This window comes from Drosophila melanogaster, chromosome 3L, assembly GCF_000001215.4.
Source record: "Drosophila melanogaster chromosome 3L".
In the NCBI taxonomy this organism is placed as follows: Eukaryota; Metazoa; Arthropoda; class Insecta; order Diptera; family Drosophilidae; genus Drosophila; species Drosophila melanogaster.
The window spans coordinates 12,266,967-12,290,624 of record NT_037436.4 but is presented as its reverse complement, the minus strand read 5'-3'; the positions used below and the strand labels follow the sequence as shown (position 1 = coordinate 12,290,624).

The 23,658-nt window shown below is 43.7% G+C and overlaps 4 protein-coding genes and 2 long non-coding RNA genes across 11 annotated transcripts; 4 read left to right on the top strand and 2 right to left on the bottom strand.

Moving 5' to 3' along the window:
• The first annotated feature begins 463 nt into the window (after positions 1-463).
• lncRNA:CR45658 (long non-coding RNA:CR45658) lies at positions 464-1,321 on the top strand. The gene has a single exon (NR_124900.1). It is a non-coding gene; the product is annotated as a long non-coding RNA:CR45658 (long non-coding RNA).
• Positions 1,322-3,941: 2,620 nt separating this feature from the next.
• lncRNA:CR46241 (long non-coding RNA:CR46241) lies at positions 3,942-4,283 on the top strand. Its single transcript, NR_133228.1, has one exon. It is a non-coding gene; the product is annotated as a long non-coding RNA:CR46241 (long non-coding RNA).
• Positions 4,284-9,148: 4,865 nt separating this feature from the next.
• Positions 9,149-12,970, bottom strand: INPP5E (Inositol polyphosphate 5-phosphatase E). 2 transcript variants are annotated; one of them, NM_140309.2, is made up of 5 exons: positions 12,889-12,970; positions 12,342-12,399; positions 10,746-12,271; positions 9,762-10,676; positions 9,149-9,700 (listed from the first exon to the last, which is right to left on the bottom strand). In NM_140309.2, exons 3-5 carry the CDS (start codon positions 11,963-11,965, stop codon positions 9,592-9,594), a joined length of 2,244 nt encoding a protein of 747 aa, NP_648566.1. In that variant the 5' UTR covers positions 11,966-12,271; positions 12,342-12,399; positions 12,889-12,970; the 3' UTR covers positions 9,149-9,591. The 2 variants fall into 2 exon arrangements, with proteins under 2 accessions (NP_648566.1, NP_001261753.1); NM_001274824.1 differs by lacking the exon at positions 12,889-12,970.
• Positions 12,971-13,373: 403 nt separating this feature from the next.
• Sms (Spermine synthase) lies at positions 13,374-18,969 on the top strand. Of its 4 annotated transcripts, none has more exons than NM_140308.3 (4): positions 13,374-13,735; positions 16,514-16,622; positions 17,005-17,127; positions 17,584-18,969. In NM_140308.3, the coding sequence occupies exons 1-4, from the start codon at positions 13,451-13,453 to the stop codon at positions 18,165-18,167; spliced, it is 1,101 nt and encodes a 366-aa protein (NP_648565.1). In that variant the 5' UTR covers positions 13,374-13,450; the 3' UTR covers positions 18,168-18,969. The 4 variants fall into 2 exon arrangements, with proteins under 4 accessions (NP_648565.1, NP_001287044.1, NP_729798.1 ...); NM_168496.2 differs by lacking the exon at positions 16,514-16,622 and adding an exon at positions 15,438-15,549.
• Positions 18,970-19,279: 310 nt separating this feature from the next.
• On the top strand, positions 19,280-21,173 carry Pbgs (Porphobilinogen synthase). 2 transcript variants are annotated; one of them, NM_001274823.1, is made up of 1 exon: positions 19,280-21,173. In NM_001274823.1, exon 1 carries the CDS (start codon positions 19,350-19,352, stop codon positions 20,331-20,333), a length of 984 nt encoding a protein of 327 aa, NP_001261752.1. In that variant the 5' UTR covers positions 19,280-19,349; the 3' UTR covers positions 20,334-21,173. The 2 variants fall into 2 exon arrangements, with proteins under 2 accessions (NP_001261752.1, NP_648564.1); NM_140307.4 differs by having other exon boundaries at positions 19,280-20,657.
• Positions 20,822-23,097, bottom strand: CG32100 (uncharacterized protein). The gene is made up of 2 exons (NM_168495.3): positions 22,975-23,097; positions 20,822-22,867 (listed from the first exon to the last, which is right to left on the bottom strand). The coding sequence occupies exons 1-2, from the start codon at positions 22,993-22,995 to the stop codon at positions 21,425-21,427; spliced, it is 1,464 nt and encodes a 487-aa protein (NP_729797.1). The 5' UTR covers positions 22,996-23,097; the 3' UTR covers positions 20,822-21,424.
• Between the last annotated feature and the right edge of the window lie 561 nt (positions 23,098-23,658).

Here is a 23,658-nt window from a genome sequence, read left to right as displayed (position 1 = left end):
ACATGAATGTGCTGCAAATGCCGCCCAAGGACAGCACTTTTAACTAGCATCCTGGCCTTTCGTTTTGCTTGAGCGGAAGAACTGCATCGGAATGTCCCAAACCCAAAATCTAAGACAAATTGGGTGGTAAATCCTTAAGCTTTCAAAGGCATAGAAAACCAAACTATAAAAAATGCTTTTTAACAAACAACTTTTTTGCCGAAAAACAATATTATATTATATTAAATATAATATGGTTTTTGAAAGCAGAGGAGAAAATTCATTTCATTATCCTACTAAAATATTTATATAAAATCCTTGAAAAAGCTAAACTATAAATAATTATGAAATTCAAGTTGATTTGTTTTGTAAATCGATCCAATTGTGTTCAGACGAACACCTCATAGCAATCAAACACTGAATAGCAAGCTTTTGCATAATTGTTATCCTTCCGAGACTAGGCCGATTCCGAATTTAGGAACTCGAATGGAAAACACTTGGACAATCGGTGGCTAATTGATTTACGAGGAACTGCAACACGTGTTTACACAACTCCGGATGAATCCAACCCCGTCGCGGAAGGAACAAGGACCCCGTCACTCCGCCAAGTTCCGTACAAGTTTGTGCAATTTGTCACAATATGTGTCACATTAGCCACAGCAATTGTGCTTAAACGTCACCGTCTCGCCGGGTATCCGGTTTTTGTGCCTCCTCCCCGGATGTCGTCATCGTCGTCAGGGCCGCTAACCAGATTAAACCCCAATCGCGACACCGATACGGCCAAGGATATCCTTACGGTCCTCGAAGGGGATGTTTGTGGTAGGGGTCGCTGAAAAAGTGGGCAAACAAAGAGCCGGGACTCAACCACCGTTGAGCCAACTGCCACCACCACCACCACTATCACCACTACCACCATCATCATCGGCGAGGAATCTGCACGCACCCCATTTCCCTTGCAGGATATCCGTGTAAGTCGTTTGCAGATACACGCATTAACTGTGGCCGTAAAAAAGAGATTCAGTGTCCGCATCATTAATCAAAAGCGGACAAGGCCAAACAAGTGCATTGCGCATTCCGAAAAAACTGCCCTCGAGAATGACGAAGCGATGTCCTGGAAGTCCTTTCTGCAGTGTCCTTTTGCCATTGAGAGCACCACTTGCACCACCTTCAACCACGTGCTCCTCCGCTGAATGATCCTTTTCCGCTCGTTAATGTGTGAATTACACAATTAATTACTGTGACTGCTATGGATGGTAAAGTTATTCAAATGCTCTTTCACTTGAGAGGGCACTTTTTTCATGGATTTCAATATTCCTAAAATAAATAACTTGGCAATGACTACATTCAGGATTTCTACTACTATACTTTTTCGTTATTTTATATCAATACTTATTTATTCTTAAAGAATTGACTATAAAGAATAACCTAAGTATTAAACAAAGCCACTCAATTTTGAATTTGCAATCGAAAGATGATTTCTTTTTAAATTTAGCAAACACCAAACCAAACGCCAGTTTGGTGTCCCCTAAAATGTCCCTCAAATTGCAAAATGACTTTTATGGGAAAATCAGCCAGGGAAATGCTTTCAAAATTGAATCAGTTCTAAAAAAAACGTTGACAAAAGTTACTTTTTTATACGGTACTTATGAATTTCCAGCTCGTAATACTTGCCGTCAGCATTTTATGTAAACAATAAAAATCAAAAATCAATTTTGCGTTCCCATAAAAGACCATCACAATACTCAGTTCACAAAGAGTGGCAAATCGCATAATAAACAATATGGATGTCGGGTAAATAAATGTGCATTTGCTTTTATTTTCATAGGACGCATGTGTTGACAAAGGCTAAAATGCGATATTGAGGTAGGAAAATCTATGTGGATTGATATTTGCCAAATAAATGGCAAAAACATTAGACGATTGATATGGCAAATCAATTTTGGGCAAACTGAATGAACGATTGTAGTTTGGGCACAATAGATATTGATGTATCTGATTTAAGTGTCCACCCATTTAATTTATTAATATTATAAGCTTATTGAATTTTCTTGAAAAACATCCACTCGCAATTCGAAAAAGGTGAGTAAAGTCCGCACTGTAATACCAGCAGTTGGTGAAACTATTTCGATGGGAAACCGAGGAAAACGCAGATTTTTCGTCGCAAACTTTTCACTTATAATTATGTAAATCGGTGCCCATGAACACGAACTTCCCACCGCAGAGGGCTGCACAAATTGTCGAGCAGCAGATGTCACTCCACTCGTTGGCCTTTTCCTGACCAAACCAGTTCGAAGAAGTCACTTGTGCCAGTTGTTTGGCATCATTGGGTTAAGGGGTTTTGCGGGTTAGCCAGCTTTGGGAGATTCGTGGATGCTGGCCGCCTGGAGTGGGGCGCAATCTAAATGCAAATGGACGGCCAATGACTAAATGCGAGCCGCTGGCCCCTCAAAAAGCCACAAAGCCATAACCAGGAATCTCTCGCATAATACACAGAAACCAAATGGGGGTACCGAAGTGGGGCTCCAAATGAGGGGTGAGGGGTGCTGGGCTCCAGTCACTCAGTGTAGTTTCGTTTGGGATTGCCAAGCAGTGTGCATGTGTGCGTGCGTATTTACGTGCCACGTAAGTGTTTCAGTTCCACATTTGGCACAAAATTCATAAATGCTAATTTCAACACATTGCGCACACGCTACAAATATGAATATTTACCATAACTACGCAAACAGACGTACACACGCACAAACGCACATACGTTCATGCACTCGTGCTCGAAGGCAAATCGACTTCGATTGCCTGGCATGGTATCCTTGGAAAAGCATCCAGGACACTCGCACCCACATCCTTCGATCCACTCCTGCCATCGCCAAACAGCCTGCCACTTGCCTTTATCGACCAACACTTTGCTTCGGTTTCAACTTCACTCGGCTTCGGGTTTAATAAAATCCTTTTGCAAAATGAAGCAATTGTGCATTTCAGCCTGCTGCTGCCACGCACAGATACAAAATGAGCACTGAAAAAAAAAATAATTACTAAGGTTAGTTCAAGATCAAGCAATCTGAATGGTAATTGAATCCTTAGACCAGCAACTATAAACTCAAGACCCTGTAAAGCTTCTTATGGATCATTTTAAATAATGTAGCTGCGACTATAAAAACCCCTAATTTTTCTCCGTGTACCAATGTGAGTATCAATGCGAACGACAGTTTGGGTGAGGTAGTTTTGGGCCCGGCAAATATGCGTCAAAATCGCACAGACGCACAGTTTTTGAATGCCAAATGGAGACAGGATGGGAATGCATTACGTGCATAGGCATACAATAGTCTATATTTGTCTACTTGATGCCACAGATTGAGATTGCTCGGTGCCCTGTGTGCAGCATTCGGAATCGTAATTGGCCACTTGGCCGCCTCCTCGAATCCTCGACGAACCGCAGAGAAGGCGCCACTTTTCCACTCATTCGGTGCCCCGGAGATTTCCGTTGTACTGTACAAAGCCGGCGCCACACTTTGCCGTTAAATTGGAAAGTTCTTTCGATTGAGCTGCCGATGGCCAGCAGACGAGGCCACCACATTATTAGTTCTAACTTGACCGGTTTGGGCCAGACTAATGAGTTTCTAATAGGCCTAAAAGTGGATCCTACAGCTTGTTTCGGATCTTCAACAGGCATTGGCATCTAATGAAAAAAGAGTGGGGCTGCGACCATATGCCGCAGTAATCAACACAGATATTTGAAATTTATATAGCATTACTTTTTAAACTCGTCTAATTTGTTGGACGGTTAATTTAACTTGGCTAATATGTATTAATTTTTAGTTTTACTTTGGAACATATAAGATTTTTTGCCAACAAAATAAGTAATTTTAATAAGCTCGCTGAATATAGATTTAACAAATCCAACTAAGCAACAGTTTTATAAGCCCAACTCGGTATCCCTTTGCCAAAATTAATTGTCTCCGAATTTTCCTTTAGCTACTCGCCCTTTGCTGGTGTCACCCATGAAGTGAGGATGGAAAATTTGAATTGCAAAGCTCGACAGCTGGCGAATCGAACACGAACTACGAGAATGTGTGGTAACCCCAATTCAACTCCTCTACATCGTCGCTTTTTGACGGCTGAGTTTGGCAGGCGAGTCATCTCATCAGCAGGATCGGAATGAGAAACTGAAGCTGAGCTGGGAGCAGGAAGAGGAGCAGGACAACGGGCAGGACCAGTTGACAGGGAGGGCAGACAGCAAAGGGGCGTAGTTCAAGACAATGAATGTGTAGCAGCTTCAGCTGCACGAAGATTAACTTTCGAGACAAGGTGTTGCCGTCTCAAAAGCCAAAGTCTAAGAGCCCAAAAACCGAATGCAAATGAGTGGGAGTCGCTTAATATGTAAATGTTGAGTACATTTTTAAAGGGAATTTCCACTTGCAACATTTTCATAGTCGTCCGTAATTTGGCTAAACATGGAGTCATGAAAAAAATACACAAAAATGCATCGCATATTTTTGCATATGACTGGAATGTTTTTCATTATGCTGCCCAATAAAAAATACACAAAAAATGGAAAGCTAGCGAACATCAAATGGATTCCAACAGTACGGATGAGTGTTCTAAGTGGGTGAAGAACCTACGCGAGCATGTATTAAAAATATCTTGTAGATACTTTACAAGCGGCAAACTGCGAGCTCAGTAGCTCAAAGCCAAGAAGTTGAGTCTGAGCCACTAGAAATCGGCTGCAGCATACGGAAGGAATAAGATGTTCGGCTGCAGCCGCTGGTAAAAAATGTTTTTATTACATTTCGCGAGCGTATTTTACGCTACTCACGAAATACTTGAAAAGCGACTCAAAATAAATAAATATCAAGGCAGACACAAAAAATAAAGAGGGCAGTAGCTGGATGGATCCCCCACCAAAGAGCGTATAAATAGAAACCCCACTGAACCGCGGGGGAAAAAAAATGAAAAACATCAGTCACATCAGCCCCACAAAGCCATGCGCATCAAAGCGTATTCACAAGTGGTCCTCCGAGCCGAGTCTTACTGATTTTCCAAAGGCTAAAGGATATTTAGCCAGAAGTCCCTCGACTTTCTTTTTGCCTTGCCGCCCCGCGAACCTGAAGGAGTTGTCTTGGAAACTTTCCTTGCCAGCTACTCAAGTCGCTGCTCAAGTTGTCGGTTGAAGCTGCAAGCCAGGGAATCATAAGAAATTCTTAAAAAAAAAAAATTAAACAAAATGCGGATGGAAAATAAAACGCAACCAGATACTTGCCAATGCCCCGCGGTTCGGGTAGTAAATTTAATATATCAACTGGCGCTCAAATCATTCAAGTAGCTAAGGTTCGAATGGCATGAGATATCTGAATTGGTAACTGATATGCATGCGATAAAAAAATATTAATGCATAAAATAAAAAATGTACCTCTTCCTACTAAAACAGACATTAAAACTAGTTTTAAGTGACTTGAATATTTTTAGCCATTATTTTAATTAGCAAAGCTTCAGCCACATTTTGGCCAATTATAAACACACTTAAGACCCGCTTGAAATATTGGCAAGCCACTTGTTCACGAAAAATTAAGAAGACCATCTGACATCGGCTAGAGGGATTTGGCGACCAACAAAAGCCCCTGAAAAACCCTCGAGGAGACCTGTCGCCATTTAATACGATTTTTCAGCAGGATCTCCTTGTCGCCGAGATTCCCTTTGTTGGGCGCTTTCCACTCGCGGGTTCCGGCTTCGGCGTTGGCTCACCGATTTTCTTCTTTTTCTGCTGAATGCAGATTATGTTTTCATTAAATTATGGTAGCTATGGATACTTTTATACAATCCAAAGCTACTTCAAACGCGAGAGAGTGGTGCGTGCGAAGCAGTTGCGACCCGTCGCCGCAGACTCCGCCTTTGCAGCTCACTCCCTTCTTCTTTTTTTTTTTTTTTTTGAAAGGAGGAGGGACACCCCCAAGAAACGCCAGGATATTCGCATAATAGAAGCAGTAGCTTGGCGGCGTATGGCGATACCAAAAGATGGACTTGGGTGAGATGGTATGGTGCAGGACTCCAGAGCAGTCAAACTAAATCGTAGTTTATTTTTATTGCATATACTCGTATTCCAGGACTCCCATTTCTCACCACCCACATTCGTTACCATGCATTTGCATGCATCCTGATCGTCCCCAATGTCCTTAAAAGAAGTGTATTACTTTTTGATAAAACTAAAACCTTATTAAAGGAAACATTTTTCAATTATATTAGAAGTGATAGTAATTTTGTATTTTCTTATATTCTAGTCAAGATTTTAATATAACTGCACTAAAGTCAAATTCCTATGTTCAATTTAAGCTTTCGGATAATTATTATATTTAGCTTTTTCTACCAAATATTTATTTTGAAGGATATTTAAAGAATCGACCATTCGAAGTTTGCCTCATTTTTTCGCGCTAAATTGACACGAGCAGAGTTTTCCTTCTGCTTTTCCGGCTGTTGTTGTTAGTGTGGCACGTACATTTATTACTTTTCCCCCTTACCCCCCCCCCTTTTCAACTCTCACACACACACAGAAGCAAGTGCGATTCGCAGTCTCCTACAGATGCATGCAAAGCGGTTTTCATTTTTTATTGCGAAAATGTAACGTGCCGCATGCGAATTGGTTGCTTTGAGTTCAGCTGCCCCATCCTTTGGAGCACTCCTGCTCCGGCAATGGGGAAAAGTCACTCCGGCTGCCTTTTCGGCACCGCCATCGCTTTTAATGTTAACTTTTTCCGTGCCCCACTTGCGAAGAAAATATGAAAAATATTCGTAATAGAGTTGTTTGAAATGTACAATAAGCATTCAAGTGGCTTCGCCGTATGCCGGGTATATTCCAAGGGGGTTTATCCCGAAAAGGGGGACTCAAGGATGGGGCATGGCGTATGGGAACTTTCGTTAATGTGGAGTCAGAACTTCGCCGAGCAAACTAGAAAGGAAGTGGAACCTGTATTACATCAAAGGAATTTACAAATTAATTTCAATGAAATCTATAAACATCGTAAGTAAATAGTAATAAGGAATCAATAAAAATCATGACAAAAGAATAATTTGCATGAGCCCAGTTTAAAGTACATATATACACAGAATATAAAGATAGATTATTAAGCTCCGAAGTCGATTGGTTTTGTTAAAATAAGAAAAGTTAAGCCACAGACACCCTTTACCATATTACGCATACGCACTGTTGCCCACTGTTTGATGCCCACGCAAAGCACCTAAAGGACTCCCATCCATCAGGCCGCCGGCTCCACCACTTCATCCCTCCGCCTCCCCCCCCCCTTCGATCGCTCCCATCGTTCCGTGGTGCATCCGTGGCATCTCGCAGTTACATATGAAAAAGTTCCGTCTGTGACGGTGCAAACGAGTGCCTGAGATACGAGATGGGAAAATTTTTAATAATTTCTGCATCTCCGGCGCTGTGAATGAAAATGGTTGCTTTGATGGCGGCAGCAGTAGCAGCAGCAGAAGCGTAACTAACAATAAAACTTTTTAGTGTGAAGCGGCGAGGACAAAAATATGGACACATATGAAGTCATAAAGTCATATTAACACGTACGAATGCGCACAGGATATTAATGTTCAGTGCAAACCCAGTCAGACACACACATGCCCCATCCATGGAGGGGGCATAGTTTTTATATTCGCCAAGTTGGCCGACTCCAATGCTAATATAATTTCACATATATATTGTGGTTAAATTTTCGCACCGGCCCTGCAACCGGAAAAGGAAATGAGCTTCTGCCCTTTTTGGCCACTTTTCATTTACGATATTATTTCGCAAAGTCGCCGCAAACTAATTTCATCCAATGCCCGTGGCAAAACCAAAGTGAATGCATTGCACCAAAAACTTTATGAATTACAGCGCTTGCAGCAGCGTCAGAAAAAACAATAATACTCAGCAATGCCATCCGCTGACCGCAGCGGAAAAAACTGCATCCCGAATTGTTTCTCGTTTTTTTTTAACAAATATTTCCCTGGCCCCCCCAAAAAAAAAGAGTACGGTGAGTTGCCGCGGGGGCACTCAAAGCGAAAATGGCCAATACAAAAGGATTCGAGTCCGTCTGGCAGGGGCATTTCAATCAACGACATCTTGAAAATCGTTTTCGAAAACGGATTTTTGACAAGTGGTTGGAACACTTGGATACCCACATAATCGAGGGATGTTCGGTTAATAGGCTGTAGATGGTAAGTAAAAAAGCTGAATAAGAAGTAAAAAGTTGACAAACATAATAACTGAAATTAGATTTTCAATTCTATTTCTAAAAATAAATTTAGTCATTAACTATTTCGAATTCATTTAAAGAACAACATTATTTGGACTGATGATCTGAAATGAAAGCTGCATGCTAATTATTTGAAACTTTTTGTCACATATTTTAAATCTAAAATCAACTTTTCAAAACATATTTAAAACTTCACGATAGACCCCCGCCAGGCGAACACTCACACGCATTTTCAGCAACCACAAATGGCAACCAGCTTTTCTGGGTGGACCTGCATGTGCTGGGCGGGATTGGTGGGGTAATTGGATGATGGGGCAATGGAGGTAGGAGACCGCGAGGCCACTTGTTTGGCGCACAAGTGGCAAGTGGCGGTGCCAGTGGCTGTGCGACTGCAGCATGGCCATCGAGCGCCATCCAATCGCCATGGCCATCCAATAAATTGCTGCCCCCGGAGTGTGTCCGATGGCAACCAACTCAAGTTGAAATTGGTCAAAAGTTTAACATATTTGCGTGTGTGTGTCCAAGTGGCGCACGGGTATGATGGGGGGGTAGAGCAGTTGGTCGTTCCGGTCGTTTTTGGCGCATTTTCGGGGAATAAACGACCCCGCAGCATATACGCTTTTGTTTTTGTCGAGTGGCCTGCTCCCAGCAATTTTGGAATTTTGGAATTTAAGTACGCAAACGGGCAGCTCAAGCGTTTAATCGTTTAATAAAAGTAAACAAAAAATTGGCGCTTACTTGAATAAAGTTAAAAACTTCATTTGGGTTTCAAATTATAAAAGTAATCAACTTCACTATACATAATTCAACAATAACTCTTATAAAAACTAAATAATAATAGTAATAATAAATAATAATAATAATAATAATAATAATAAACAATAAGACTAACAATAAATAATAATGAGTATTTCAACAATTAATAAAGCTCTTCCTTTAGATGCATAAAATATATTTACTGCTAGTTAACATTACACATTCAAAGTAATTCATATTTCGATTTCATTTCAATATTTGACTAAACTTTAACTATCAGATTTAGTTTATCTACGAACTAAGCTTGTGCTTCAGAGTAGAGGTACAGAATTGTTGCACGAGTATGTATTAGATAATCTCATAAGGAACGTATTACGACTAAGGCCTCGAGGCGAAAGGCAGCGCCTAAGATCTACCGCAGCATTGCAGGGTAAGTAATGGTTATATCGTTACTTCGATATCCGACAGCGCACTGGATAACAATCTAATCGGGTTAATACAAAGGCGTCGCACAACCGTAGGAAAGCTTTGACTAGCACTTTGAGATTCGAGTAAATGACTAAATAGATTTCAACGTGGGTAGGCGGCCATTAGGAAGCCTAGCTTTGGTTAGCATCTCAGTAGTTTACTGCAACACACAAACGGCGGAGGCGCCGCTATATTGGTTATTCAAGCGTCGACGCATTCCCTCCAGATAAATGTCGCGACTGAAGAGCCCAGCAGCCAAGGGAATTCTGAAGAAAAAGGAAAGTTCATTAGAATCCTATTTTCTTTGTAATAATTCCAATTACTCACGCATCGGTTCCTGCACGTATGAGTGTTCGAAAAAGCGCCCAAACTGGCTTGTGGTCCGAGGTGGTTATCGATGGCACCGAGTCATAGAGCAGACATTGGACATGCGGCTGCGTGGGTGTGGATACACCAGGCACTAGGGTCTGCCGACGGATGACTAGTCCCTGCATTTGGCGGTACTTGTAGAGAATGCGATCCGTGTAGGCGGGAGCTCGCTGCTTCGACGAGGTATCAAAGTTCTGGCTGCCCGGATCGTACTTGTACGTGGGTGGAAATGTGATGTTCGCCTCCATAAATCCTCGGAAGGCGGCGCCATCAGCCAGAACGGAAGTCAACTGATCCGTGTGCATGTAACCGTGCGGTAAATGCGACGGCAGCGGGAACTTGGTGTTCTGAATCCATTCCAGCAGCTTTTCACGCGGCTCACCCAGTCGAAAGTTAAGATCGCCGCACCAGAAGACATTGTCAAAGTTCTGCGTGACATCTTTGTTCTTATGCCGCTGATTGGGCAAATTGCGAGGCAAGTCCAGAGCATTGATTATCCGCTTAACGTCCGACACACGCTCTTTAACCTTCTGCTGGTGCGCCGTTAAATGCGAGGTCACAAACAGCATGGAAGTGCCAAACAGGCAAAAGGATATGGCCACGGCACCCTTTGTCCGAAAGGCGGAGCCCGTGCGCACCGACATAGATGCGTCCTCGGGAACGGAGCAGTACCAGATCAAGTCCCGTCGCATATACACAGCCAGGTGGAGGGTACCCAGAGTTGTGGCATGGAAGAGCACGTGAGAGGGACCTAGGGTCTCCTGAATGGTGACCTCCCACTCGAAGCGGTCTGGGGTGGACTCCTGTGTGCCCATTACCACAATGTCGGGCACGTGCTCCACATTGGCTGGCAGCACAAAATCATTAAGTTGTCTGCAATAAAAAGAATAATTGAGATATGAACTCATAAGCTTTTAGACTTAATTTATTAAATTTACATACTTGGGTGGACTGTGGCCATTCATATTCCAAGTTCCCACAAAGACGGTAATCTCCTTTTGCGGCAGCACGCGGCTTAGCTCACTGGGACCCAAAAGGGAAGTTGATCCCAGCCTGCCATCCAGGTAACTTCGCTCCCTGGCGTTATCCGCCGGGATCAGATTCAATGCATGTGCCGCCATTAAAGTCTGGCGAGCCAGATTAGATCCCGAACCCTGTCTTTGGAGTGTCATGTTCTCGTGCGACATAAACCTCACGCCTGGCTGCTCCTCTATGTGTTCTATTCCATCTGGCTGAGTGGCTATATTCGGCGAGGACATGTGCTGTGGTGTGGTGGCTCTTTTAATGTCACCAGGTTCTGTGGCTGCCTGAAGAGGGGGTAACTCTTGTCCAGGTGGATAGAGCTTTAAACGCAGTCGGGATCGGCAGGCTGATACTGCCATGGGTCGAATGGGCGAGCGATTTTGAAGGCTTTCGCTCCGTGCCACCGAAGCGCTGGCCGCAGCAGGGCTGCAGTGGGCAAAGAAGGTTTTGCTGGCCACCGGTGATTCTGGCGCACTGGCACACTCACTGGACGGACGCGGTCGGTGTGAGGATCCTTCGCTGGAGTGCAGCGAGCCCGAGTTGTTGTCCACCATGCTCCAACTTAGCGAGAGGTTATCGCGCCGCAGAACACTGTTGCTATCCGGTATGGAGTTATAACGCACGGTCACCGGCGGTGTCATCGGTTTCTTTTCCGCCTTGCAGCACAGACTGAACTGGTGACTAAATCTATTGTGATTGGGTGAGCGATGCTTGGGCGACTTGCGCCGCATCACCACGTCGGCTCCTCCATCGCTTTGGGAACCAGCATCCGTACTGTGCCGGTGCGAGTGATTCTTTCCTTTCGAGGAACTTGGCTTTGCACGCCTGTGGAAGCTGATCAGCCCGCTGTGCGACTTCTCCAGCGGCAGCGTTTGGCTTTTGAGGGTGCTCCCATTGTTATTGACATGGTTTGCAGACGTATCTGCATTGCACTTGGCGAAACTGACATCGTATTGGCCACAGGCGGACACGGGTCTCTGTTGTAATCTTGGCGATTCGGGTGTCACGGGATGTGGCTCCACCTTACTAGGTCGCTTGCTCAGCAAACCGAACAGGGAGCTCGCGGTCTTGTGACCGGATCTGGGACTGCTGGTGGAACTGGTTATCCGTTCCTCACTTCCCGCGCTGCTGTGCTGCATGTTGGCTTTAGTCCGAACGAAATGATTCTATCATCTAAGGTGAAGGTGCTAAGTGGTTATCATGCCCCCCTTTTGTCAAGTTAATTCGCTCTATCTGCCGGATCTCTCGAACCGAGCTCATTGTGCGATGGCCTCTGGCTGCCGGCCATATAAATAGTAAAGCCAGACGTCATCGAGCGAGCACAATGCAAATGCGACTTTGGTCCGGCGTTCTGGCTGGTCGCAATGCAAATTATTTTGGGCTCGGCGATGACGTACACGAAATCAGGCTAATTGGGCTGACTGGCGGCGATTGCGTGTGCTGTTCTGTAAGATTTTAATGAAGGTAAACATTTAGGCGGGTTGGTAATACCAAGGGTATAATACACTTACTAACCTGCAAGCAACTAAATAAAAAAAACACATATGTGGGCAGATCCTTTGGGGCGAGAGAGCTGAAAGGATTCAGAAAATCAATATGCTGGGTAATAACTGTGGCGACACCGTCGCGATATATAAAATGGGGAGGATTGTGGGCGATTTGGGGGGTGGTTGGTCGCGGAAGGGTGGTCTTTGGCGACGACGTAACAACATTGGCATGCTGCGGCGCCCACGCATCCAAGCACTGAGCACTCAGCATCTGAACGTCTGAACACAAGCACAATATCCGTCGTCTGCTGGCTGATTCGATTCTCTGGGATCGAGAGATTTATAATTAGCAGACCATTGTTCCCGTCAGCGCAGCCTTGTTGTTCTTGTGTTGTTGGCCTACGTCTAGCATAAAAGCAGCAACAATAGCACATAGCACACATGCGATATTCAAGTTCAGGTTCAGGTGCGCATTGATTTCGCTCTTGGTGTGCTTTTCATGTTCCGCACTGGTACGCACTACCCTTCCACGCTGCTGTCACCTATGCGATTTATGTAATTTTTGTATGATTTACCGCGTTCCAATGTTGTTTACACCCAAAAACTCCGAGCAAGTGCGGAACTTGTCGTGGGAACTGCGATTTAGGGGTGGCAAAAGTGGGCAGCCAACTGCCGATAAGTGGGAGCACGTATCGATAGGTGCGGGCGGGGGTGTTTCAGTGGCTGGGTTGTGACACGATAGATTTAAAGAAATATTTCTTAAATATTAATTAAGATTTGTATTTAATTGTGTTTCCAGCAAAACGTACCAATGTAATATTTATTAGGTAAACATACATAACAAAGCGCTATATATTCAATACAAAATTGTGGGCCAAGTACCCTTCAAAAATTTATTAAGAGGAATTTATAACATTATTATTAAATGTACTTTATTATTTTTTACAATTATTTAATAAACCGTTTCTTATATTAAAAAAAATAATAAGGTTTAATTAACTGTATTATACAGCCACACTAGAAGTGCAATCGAAATCGACTTGCTATCGGTGCTCGTAAGGCGCATCACTAGTATTTCGTTTCGGTCGGTACGCGGTTCAGCGTTTTTGTTCAACGGATTAGCGCAAGTTAAGCACGATGGCGGCCCAGACGATACTGTTTGATTTCACGCTGGACAAGGACAAGACGGCGGATGAGGAGGCGCGCCTCCAGGTGGCCAAAATCCTGCGTAACGAGCTGGAGCAGCTGTTCCCCCAGCTGGAGCTGGCCTACTCGATGGAGTCGCCGGAAAACGGCTACTTTGCGGTGCTGCACGAGAACAAGGACACGGTGATTACCTGCCGCATCTTCCAGCACGGCCTGCTGACGCTCAACGTGGAGTACTTCCTGCCCGATGGCAAGGAGCCGAGCATATCCTTCGACGTACGTATTCAGTGCAATTTAGATTCCTTTAAAAAACTCAAAAAACAAGCAAGCAAACACCCGACAGCAGCACCACCACCCACATCTTTCTTACCCTCCCAGTTTCCGTGTCTCGGCTGATTAGTTGGGGAAAGGGTTTTCCACCCACCGGGTAAAATTGATTTTCCGCGCACTTGTACCCGAGTGTTGTTGCTTCATCATACATACATGTGGGGGTGTGTGCATGGCAAGTGGGCAACCATGTGGGTGGGTTGATTGGTTGTGTGTGTGAGTGTGTTCCTGACCACTCGGCGAGCTCAAATGGCCGGCACTTGGTCAGGGTCAGTTCGTCCGTCCTTGGCCTCAAGTGATGGCTGCCCCCATCCCAGCACTTTCACCAGTTTCTATTATCTAACACCTCTGAAGCACACATCACATACATAGCGATTTCAGCTGGGCTTTGCTAGGTTAACTTGTCGTTCCGGTCCCGTTTCTATGCTTTTCACATTTGGCCGGAGCACGTGGGTTGGGTTCGACTCGCGATCTATTGATTGGCGCCCCTTTGGGGCATGGTACCCATACTAATAAGAAGAAAAACACCCGGAATATGCGGCCCTTATTACAGAAACCAGATTTCAGGTTACACCCTTAGGCACGCATTATTTCATTTGATACTTAAACTTTCTTATACCAGTTTACTCTACTTACGCATGCACATATAAACAAACCTAAGTCAACAAAATGACTGTTGATACCACAAATCTGAGGGTTTTCAAAATGACAACCAGTATTTGTTTGTAAAACAACAAAGAATATAAAATTTGATAGAATATTTCAATTTCTTCCATCATTTGTTTAAGTACATCTAAAATGCTAGAGAAAATGTCCCATGTACATATGCCTACAGCTACGGTAAGCTAAATAGCATCAAAAAAATTAAATTATGTCAAAAAGTCTAAAATTGTTTTGTTCTATAACTATAGCTTTAACAAAATCCCAAGTAAAATTTTTATAAAATTATATTTTTATACAATGATGGAGTTAGTTAGGATATAATCTCAACAAACCTTTGTACTTTATAAATAATTTAATCAAGTAATCGAACAAAGAAATCAACCTAAACCAACTTTTCTATAGGAGTAACTAATATTATCAGACCCATTATTATTTCCTCGTATCATTTGAAATGCTATATCTTGCCGATCGCAGCTGTTTTATTCGCGAGTGCGGAACTTTTCTTATCTAGCCGTCAATATTTTTTCTGCTTACGACTGTTTGCTGTTGGCCTGTGGATTTCGCAAGCCGCATGTGGCTAAGCCTTCTATTGTGATTTCTGTGATTTTGCAATAACATATGCCTGCTGCACATGCAACTAAACAAATGTGTCGCCAGAATGCACATACTTGCATGGCTACTAGCTATATCTAGATATAGGTATATATTCCCTTTTTCGTTTCGTTCTGTTCACTTTCCTTTTTCATAAGTATCAAGTATTTGGACTAAAAATAGTATTTTTCTTGGGCCGGGCTGCCTGTGTGTCGCCGTTTGGTGTGAGTGGGGTGGGTCGTTCGAAGAGTTTTCCGCGCCTGGCGGATGAAGGTCACCTTCCATTAATATAATTTATTCATACTGAGTACCCCAGCCCCCATCGAGCCAACATGCACATTTGTACATCCGACGCCCCCTTGCAAGAAGGACCTCAATAATGGAATTACCATTGCAGACCATGCGCACCATGGAACTGATTTTGCGGCAGAAATTTGATTCCGATCGGTCCAAGTACTTGCCGCCGATTAAACGCGGCGGATATATCGACATATATATGACTAGCTCAGGTTGGTCGAACTTAATGCAACCTACATATATGTACAATCAAAAAAAATCCAGTTTAGTTCCTGCTAGTTTCATTTGCAATGAATATATATAACTTATCTACTCAAACTCACTTCACATACAATTACCTACAATTTATGCCGAAATTCTCTTTCAAAATTCCACTGCAGAATCTAGAACACCTGTGCAGTTTTTCCACTAGTATTTCCGATTGCCGCCACCGCAAAGAAAATAAATAAAATTAGAAAAAAAACCCTCATGACTATCACATAAATTGGACACCGTATCGCAGCTGATGTAAATTCACCGAGTTGTCATTTCCAGCCCAGAATTTGAACCGCCTCCCAAGCTCTGCACATCTCCAAAGCCACCGATCATGTTAGCCTAGCGTGTTACCTTCTAGGGGATTACTTTTCCAGGCCACTCCTGCATGCTAGTTTGTCTAATCTTTGGAAGAAGCCTTCTACCTTTGCAGTAGTGGTGCCAAGTTGCTCATATTATTGTACTGTGGGTTTAATCTCTTTATACCTTTATGTATCCACGCTGATTTTATATCAGCTCCTTGGCATCACTGCAATTTAGCATACCCACTGTTCTAAGATTATTATTTAATTTAAATTACGTTTTATTTTCATATCTATTCCATCGACACTCAACCGATCCATCGATCATCATGAACAACCGCTGCCACCATCTCCTGGACCAAATTACACACCAAAATTGCCACGAACTTGTGAATAAATGTGTAAACTATTGAATTATACTTACGCCCCAACGCACATGTGTCACCTGCCCCGCCTCGAAATCGATCTCGTACTCGTATTCGCTCCACGTCGTACGCTCGCTCATAAATTGGTTCCTCAACAATTGACAATCGACTACAACAACACGAAAATATCAATACAACACGGTTTATAAAAAAAAAAAACAATATACTACTATGTAAAATCGAACGGACATCCGCAGAGCGGTAAGAGCCTGGAGAATGTCCTGGCAATCAAACTGAAGGCCATCAAGGCCCAGAAGCTGCCGACGCTGAAGCGCGGCGATGTCTCCAGGTACTTCCCATCGTCAGGTAAGGCAAACCCAATCCGTTTGGTTAAACATATTGCAAATAGAGCAAATACTACTCGTACTACCGCTACTGTATGTCATCCGAATTGTGTGTGATCGTATGACCGTATGACCATTGAGCGTATGCAGCACCATCGAGCTGATTGTATCAGAGTTCTTCTAGTGGCACCCAGCATGATAGATCATTTCAGTCATTTACTTCTGATTTTCTCTCTATCTATATCTCGTTTACTTTCCGTAAGAGTGCATTTCGTTGGTCTTAAACTTGTTTCTCTGCATGCGACGCCTAACAATTGAGCCGAAATCAGTACTAGTAATAATCAATATCGCACTTAATACGGTCACTAATAAGGCATCACTAATCCATGGCACATCTTCCGCAGATGAGCGCATCATCGAGTACGACATCGACAAGGTGGTCTTCGAGGCGCGCTCGCCCTTCCAGAAGATTCAAATCATGCACTCCAAGACCCTGGGCAACATGCTGCTCCTCGACGAGCTGCAGAGTAAGTAAACCATACCTAGTATAGGCATCTGAATGCAATAAGTGGCACATTCACACATTGATGCGCCAACGGTGTCAGGGTCACCAATCGATTAGTGGAAGTGCCGCAGTAAAGGTCACGTGCAATTGCCTTTAAGAAAAGGTCATCATAAATAAATATAAACTGCACATAAACATAATGCACAAAAGTAAATATTCCATATCACGGGCATTTTCTGGATGCTAATGCTATGTTACCTGACAATTATTCCATATCACGAACACCTAGTTGCTTGTTAACTAAATATAATGAAATATTCTTATTGCTTAAAAGAAGAATAAGAAAGCTGAATTTGAAAACATGAATTCTCGACTAGATTAAAAACTTTTTAAGCTGTCGGTTATGAAAAGGGTAATAGCAACTTCTTTTGATTCTTTTTTAAATATAGATGTCTAATTTCCCATTTTCCACGTACAGACATTGCTGAATCCGATTTGATTTACACGGAGACCCTGATGTGTCGCGGCGTGGAGAACTACGAGGGCAAGGAGATCTGCATCCTGGGCGGCGGTGATGGCGCCTTGTTGTACGAGCTACTCAAGGAGAATCCGAAGCATGTGGTGATGCTGGAGATCGATGAGCTTGTGATGCAAACCTGCAACAAATACCTCAACGTGATCTGCGGCGATGTGCTGGAGAAACGCAAGGGCGATCAGTACGAGATCATTGTGGGCGACTGTGTGGAGTACTTGAAGAAGTTCATCGCCGAGGGCCGCAAGTTCGACTACGTTTTTGGGGATCTTACGGACATACCCATAACCGATGCCCCGGAGGGCGAGACCTGGGATTTCATTCGTACCATCTTCGAGCACTCCTTCAAGGTGCTGAAACCCGACGGAAAGTATTTGACTCATGGCAATGGGTCCACCTGCAAGGTGCAGCTGCGTCTATTCGAGGAGCAGTTGAATTTGCTGCGTCCCAAGGTGAAGTTCACCACCACCAAGGCGTTTGTGCCGTCGTTCATGGAAGAGTGGCTCTTCTACCAAGTGACTTTCGCCTGACAAGCTCAGGTGGACTCCTCAGCAGCAGCAGTAGCTACTTCTAGCGCACCACCAACCGCCAGTCACACACCAGCATCACACAGCATAAGTCAGGAACCGGGAACCGTCGGAGAGATGCTCCAGCTGCACTCCTACACTGTCACTATCCATGGAGCAGCAGTCGGAGTTCAGGAGGAGGAAAATATGAATAATGGAGCCGTGGGTCAATTGAAACCGCGACCAAGGCGTCGAAAGAAGAAGCGTGTACACTACCATCACACGCTGGTTTCTTAGTCCAGGAAACACGGAATCCGATGCACAAGCTAATCGCCATCATCGAAACCATCGCAACAAAACCCAAGACAGAGGAAAACACGCACTTCCAATGGCTGTTACTTACAATTGAAAACCAAACCAAATACTGAACCCAATTCGTTTACGCTTAAGTTAGGCTTTAGTTCCGTTTCTCGTTCACTGATTTCAATGCTAAAAACTAAGACAAAAGTACAACCTTTAAGCAAGGACAGGCTAAAATAATAACTTATGTATTCGTGTTTATTTGAATTACGCCTAAGCATAGCATGTTGGCCAACTATTTGTAATATTTCGTATAACGTGTACATCTATATAATGTAGACCATATGTTTAGTTATCCATTAACAAGCAAAGTGGAGCGGGGAAGGCCCAAGGATCGAGGATGTGTGTATGTGGGTGTGAGGAAGCGTAGCAGGAACACCAACTTTTATTGCTGTAATAACGATTAATACCAAACATTTTAAACGGGAGAACTAATAAAGTTAAATAAATAGTCGTACGCAGAAATAAACAGTGTGGTTTTCTTTTATTTTACCGGGTATTTTAATAATAAATCCTGGAATTCAATAAATTACAAATTCAATAGCAATATTCAAGTAATACTACGCATACGCAGTGTTGACCTATCCTTAATCAATATGGATAAAAAATTAATTAAGGGATTTATCGCTATGAAATTCTTAATATAAATAAAATTTTATCTTAATTATTTATATAAGTTTTTAAATTTAATTATTTTATTTTATCGTGAGCCACCCTAATCTTTTCATGACAGTGTTGGACAACCGTGCAATAGAGCACGCACTAAATATGCCCGCGGGCAGTTGAACGTTAATTTCACTTGTTGTTACGTTGGTTTTAATTTTCACCGGGAGCTAAGCGAACAAAATGGAGCGGAAACTGCACAGTGGAATGCACCATGCCACGCTGCGGCAGCTGCAGGAGTCGGGCTGCGAGATAGCGCCGCACAATCTCATGTATCCGGTGTTCATCGTGAGCAACGACGACGATGTCCAGCCAATTGCCAGCATGCCAGGAATCTCGAGATTCGGACTGAATCGCCTGAAGGAGCACCTGGAACCGCTGGTGGCCAAGGGACTGTCGTCGGTGCTGCTCTTTGGCGTTGTGGACCCGGACATGAAGGATGAGCAGGCCTCCAATGCGGATTCAGCAAAGAATCCAGTCGTTCTCGCACTGCCGAAGCTCCGGGAATGGTTTCCGGATCTGCTGATAGCCTGTGATGTGTGCATCTGCCCGTACTCCTCGCACGGTCACTGCGGCCTGCTGGGCGAAACGGGTCTGGAGAACGGACCCAGCATAAAGCGGATAGCCGAGATCGCCGTGGCTTATGCCAAAGCTGGAGCACACATTGTGGCTCCATCGGACATGATGGACAACCGGGTGAAGGCCATTAAGCAGGCCCTCATCGATGCCCAGATGAACAGTGTATCCCTGCTGGCGTACTCCGCCAAGTTCACATCCAATTTCTATGGACCCTTCCGGGAGGCAGCACAATCTGCACCGAAATTCGGTGACCGGAGGTGCTATCAACTGCCCAGTGGCTCCAGAAGCTTAGCAATGAGAGCCATTCAACGTGATGTCGCCGAGGGAGCCGACATGCTGATGGTGAAACCGGGAATGCCCTATCTGGATATCCTACGATCCACAAAGGATTCCTATCCGTATCACACGCTGTACGTCTACCAGGTTTCCGGGGAGTTCGCTATGCTGTATCATGCCGCCAAGGCGGGAGCCTTTGACCTCAAGGATGCCGTGCTGGAGGCCATGAAGGGCTTTCGACGAGCTGGTGCCGATTGCATCATCACCTACTACACACCCTTTCTGCTGGACATTATCGGAAAGGTCAAGTAATGGTCTACGTTCCATGTCCGATGTCTTGATACCATGTTCATATGTACATGCGTAGATTAGAGTGGACCTCTTAAAATCATTAATGGAAAATGGAACTTTTTGTAACAGATAGTGCAATTTTTGTAGGATTTTCTAATTATTTATACGGAGCTCTCCATATTTTATACTTTAATAAGCAAAAGAATAAATATTCAGGGACCAGCATATTCATTTTACCGATTAAGTGGCTTAAATAAGACTCAAAGGCTTTTACTTACATCAATATAGAAGTTATTCTAATACATTAAGATGTGTATTCAATAAAAGAAGTCCACTCTAGTCTCGAATCAACATTACTAATGCTTTTGGAGTGCCTCGCTCACATGCACACCCAAACTAGAATGTATATTTCGATGGTCTTATCTATTGTCCCGATTTGGAAGTCTAATGGCCCAGGGTACATTTCGAATTTCAATTGCATGGCGAAATTCAAGCGAACGAAACGAACCGAACCGGTCGATCCAGTAGCAAGAAATCGAATAGATGTTTCATTTTGTGATGGCAATTAACACTTTAATGTGGAATTCTCTCGATTGCATTTACAAATGGGCTACGGTGAGCATTGAACACTGGCTGGAGCTTACTTGCTAAATTGGTACCAGTTTCGAGTCTTACGAAAAGATTAAAATCACAAAATCAAATGCATTAAGTACATAAACAATTGGATCCGGCTCTGGTTTCTGGTGAAAGTTGATTGAGCAATAAGGTTTGGGTACTATTAGTTCTTAAAAAACATTATCTGATAAATAAAAGTATATGGTTACATTTCTAAAACTTTCACTTTTATGCCGTATACTAAATATTAATATATTTATACACAAATGTATAAACTTCAGCGATTTCGATTAAAAATTTCCTAAGCTCCAGTGCGGCCAATTTCAGTTTAAATTGGATATAAAAAACATTTGCAAGTGTCTGCACGAAATCAAAACTAATTAAAATTAGAATTTAAACTAAAAACAAATTAAGGAATCTATAGCTAATCATAACAAACAGAAAATACTGAGTGCACTAACGATATAAATAGTTCGGAATTCAGCGAGTCCGCAGCTCTAGGGACTCTCGCTGCTGTGGATGCGACTGTGCTCCAGGATATCCGTGTTCTGCATGGGCTCCAGATCCGTTTCGGAGATAATCTCTGCCAGCCACTGCTCGATTTGGACGGGATGGAATGAGTCTTCATCACCGCTGTTTGCCTCGAGGATGATCTTGAGATTCTCGAAGTTCTTAAGGATTAGCCGCTTGCCCGGCTGCAATTGTGGTCCCGATTCGCTGTGCGTTAGCGATGTGGTGGTCGAAACTGGCTCCTGTTTGGCAGCCGACTGCTTTGGATTGCAGTTGGCATCGCAACTGGAATCGGCAGCCGATGTTTGAACGGGCTCTGCCAACTGGTTGTATGTCCTGCGTGGCTTCTCTACCATGCTCTTCTTGATCTCGTTGAGTAGGCGATTGTAAAAATCGCAGGTGACATCGTGAATCTCGGTCTCCTCGTACCGCTGGGCCTGTCCAGGCGTAGGAGTGGAATCCGAGCTGGGTTCACGCTCTATCTTGTCCAGCTTTTTGTTCGCCTTTTGCTTTTTGGACTGCGAACGGGAGCTGGCATTACTGGAGTAATTGGAACTGGAGGCGGTGGTGGTGGGCGTGGAGTTCGAGGGTTCGGTGGTACTGGAATCGGCGGACTTGGCCAGGGGCATCTCTGCACTCACCGCCTCTTCGCTGGCGCAGTTGATGGTCAGGCTGGCTATGTTGCGCAGATTGATCGTGCCATTGCAATTGTTGATTGTGATTTTTGGCTTGAAGCGCTGTTTGCGACCCTTGCATTTCGGTGGTTCTTGTACGCTGCTCTTTGATTTGGCAGAGGTTTCTCGCCCCAAGCTGGAAACGGCTTCGGCAATCGAAGATTCCAACTCGTCATCCAGCTCCTCCAAGTTTAAGGGCGGCACATATGTATCCCTCTTGATCTTGGCCTTTTTTATCAGATCCTTTGCCTCCTGCAGTGTAATGTTGATAATGGAGCGCTTGGCATTATCTTCGACGAGACTTCTGTTGCGAGAGAAGTCGACCACAATGGCCTCTGGTGGGGCACCGTCTTCGTCCAGATCGAGATACGATACTTGCCCATCCTGCAGGCACTTGTACATGGTCTCGTGGTCATCTAGTGGCTCTATGTAGTCCTCGTTCCTCAAACCCGTGGTGCGGTAATCCTGCAGCGCCAACTGCATATCACTGTTGTCCAGCAGAAAGTGTCCGTAGCTTCGGATGGCTGTCAGTAGTTTCTCCTCCGCATCCTCGCTTTCCCCGGGAATGAAACGCACACCACTTTGATCTTTCTTGCCAACCGAGTTCGAGTTCTCCATTTCGGTGGGCGACTTCTTCAGCAGCTGCTGCTGCTGTCGCGTGTTCGCTATGACCTCCAGTTGCCGGAGCAGCAACTTCTCGCGCATATGCAACGCAGCACGGATTTCATTGAACTTCTTTTGTACGGTGTCTTTGACCTGGGCGATGAAAAATTGGGGCGTGTATCAGTAAACAGCAGTCAAAACACACAGTCCATTCGGTTTTAGGGGGCTGAATATAAAAAAAGGAGAGTACAAACACAAACCTCATCCAGATTCTTGTCCATTTCGTGCGTGCTACTAAATACTTTCTCCTTTCTAAACGCTGCGCATTTTTTTTCATAAATTCCTGTGTATCAATATTTTTTGTTTGATCGATCAGCTGAGTTGCGGAGTGCCCGCCGCTTTTAGCTAATAAAAAACCAGAGGCTCACAAGGACTGGTACTTGTAACTGGTCACACTTTACATTTGGCGGGAAAATTGAATTTGCAAGTTTGATAAGAACATATTTCATATTAAGTATTATTTTGGCTTTATGCCAAAGATTCTGGTAAAGTTGTATTTAGTAAAAACACTTTCATATTCCTCATTAACGATCTTTCTGTTTTACTACAAAAGCACAAGCAAAATCTAGCAAAATAATATAGGCAGCTCTTTAAAATTGATGAAAGGCTTTGTGTTTTATTTATTAAATTATTTAATTATTATTTATTTATTTAAATTATTTAAAATATTTTGCCGGGTTGTTCAAACTTTTAACGTTAGCGGAAGTGCAAGCGCTGCCACCTTGTTGCTGCGCTTAACAGAGAGATCATACTTATACCGCTACGACACTACATTGTGGAGTCCAGTACAATGGAAGGAATTGGGTTTTAAGATTTCAAAAGTCTGAATTGTTAGGGCAAACAATAAGCACAAAATTCCAGAGATGAACTAGTTTATGATTAAT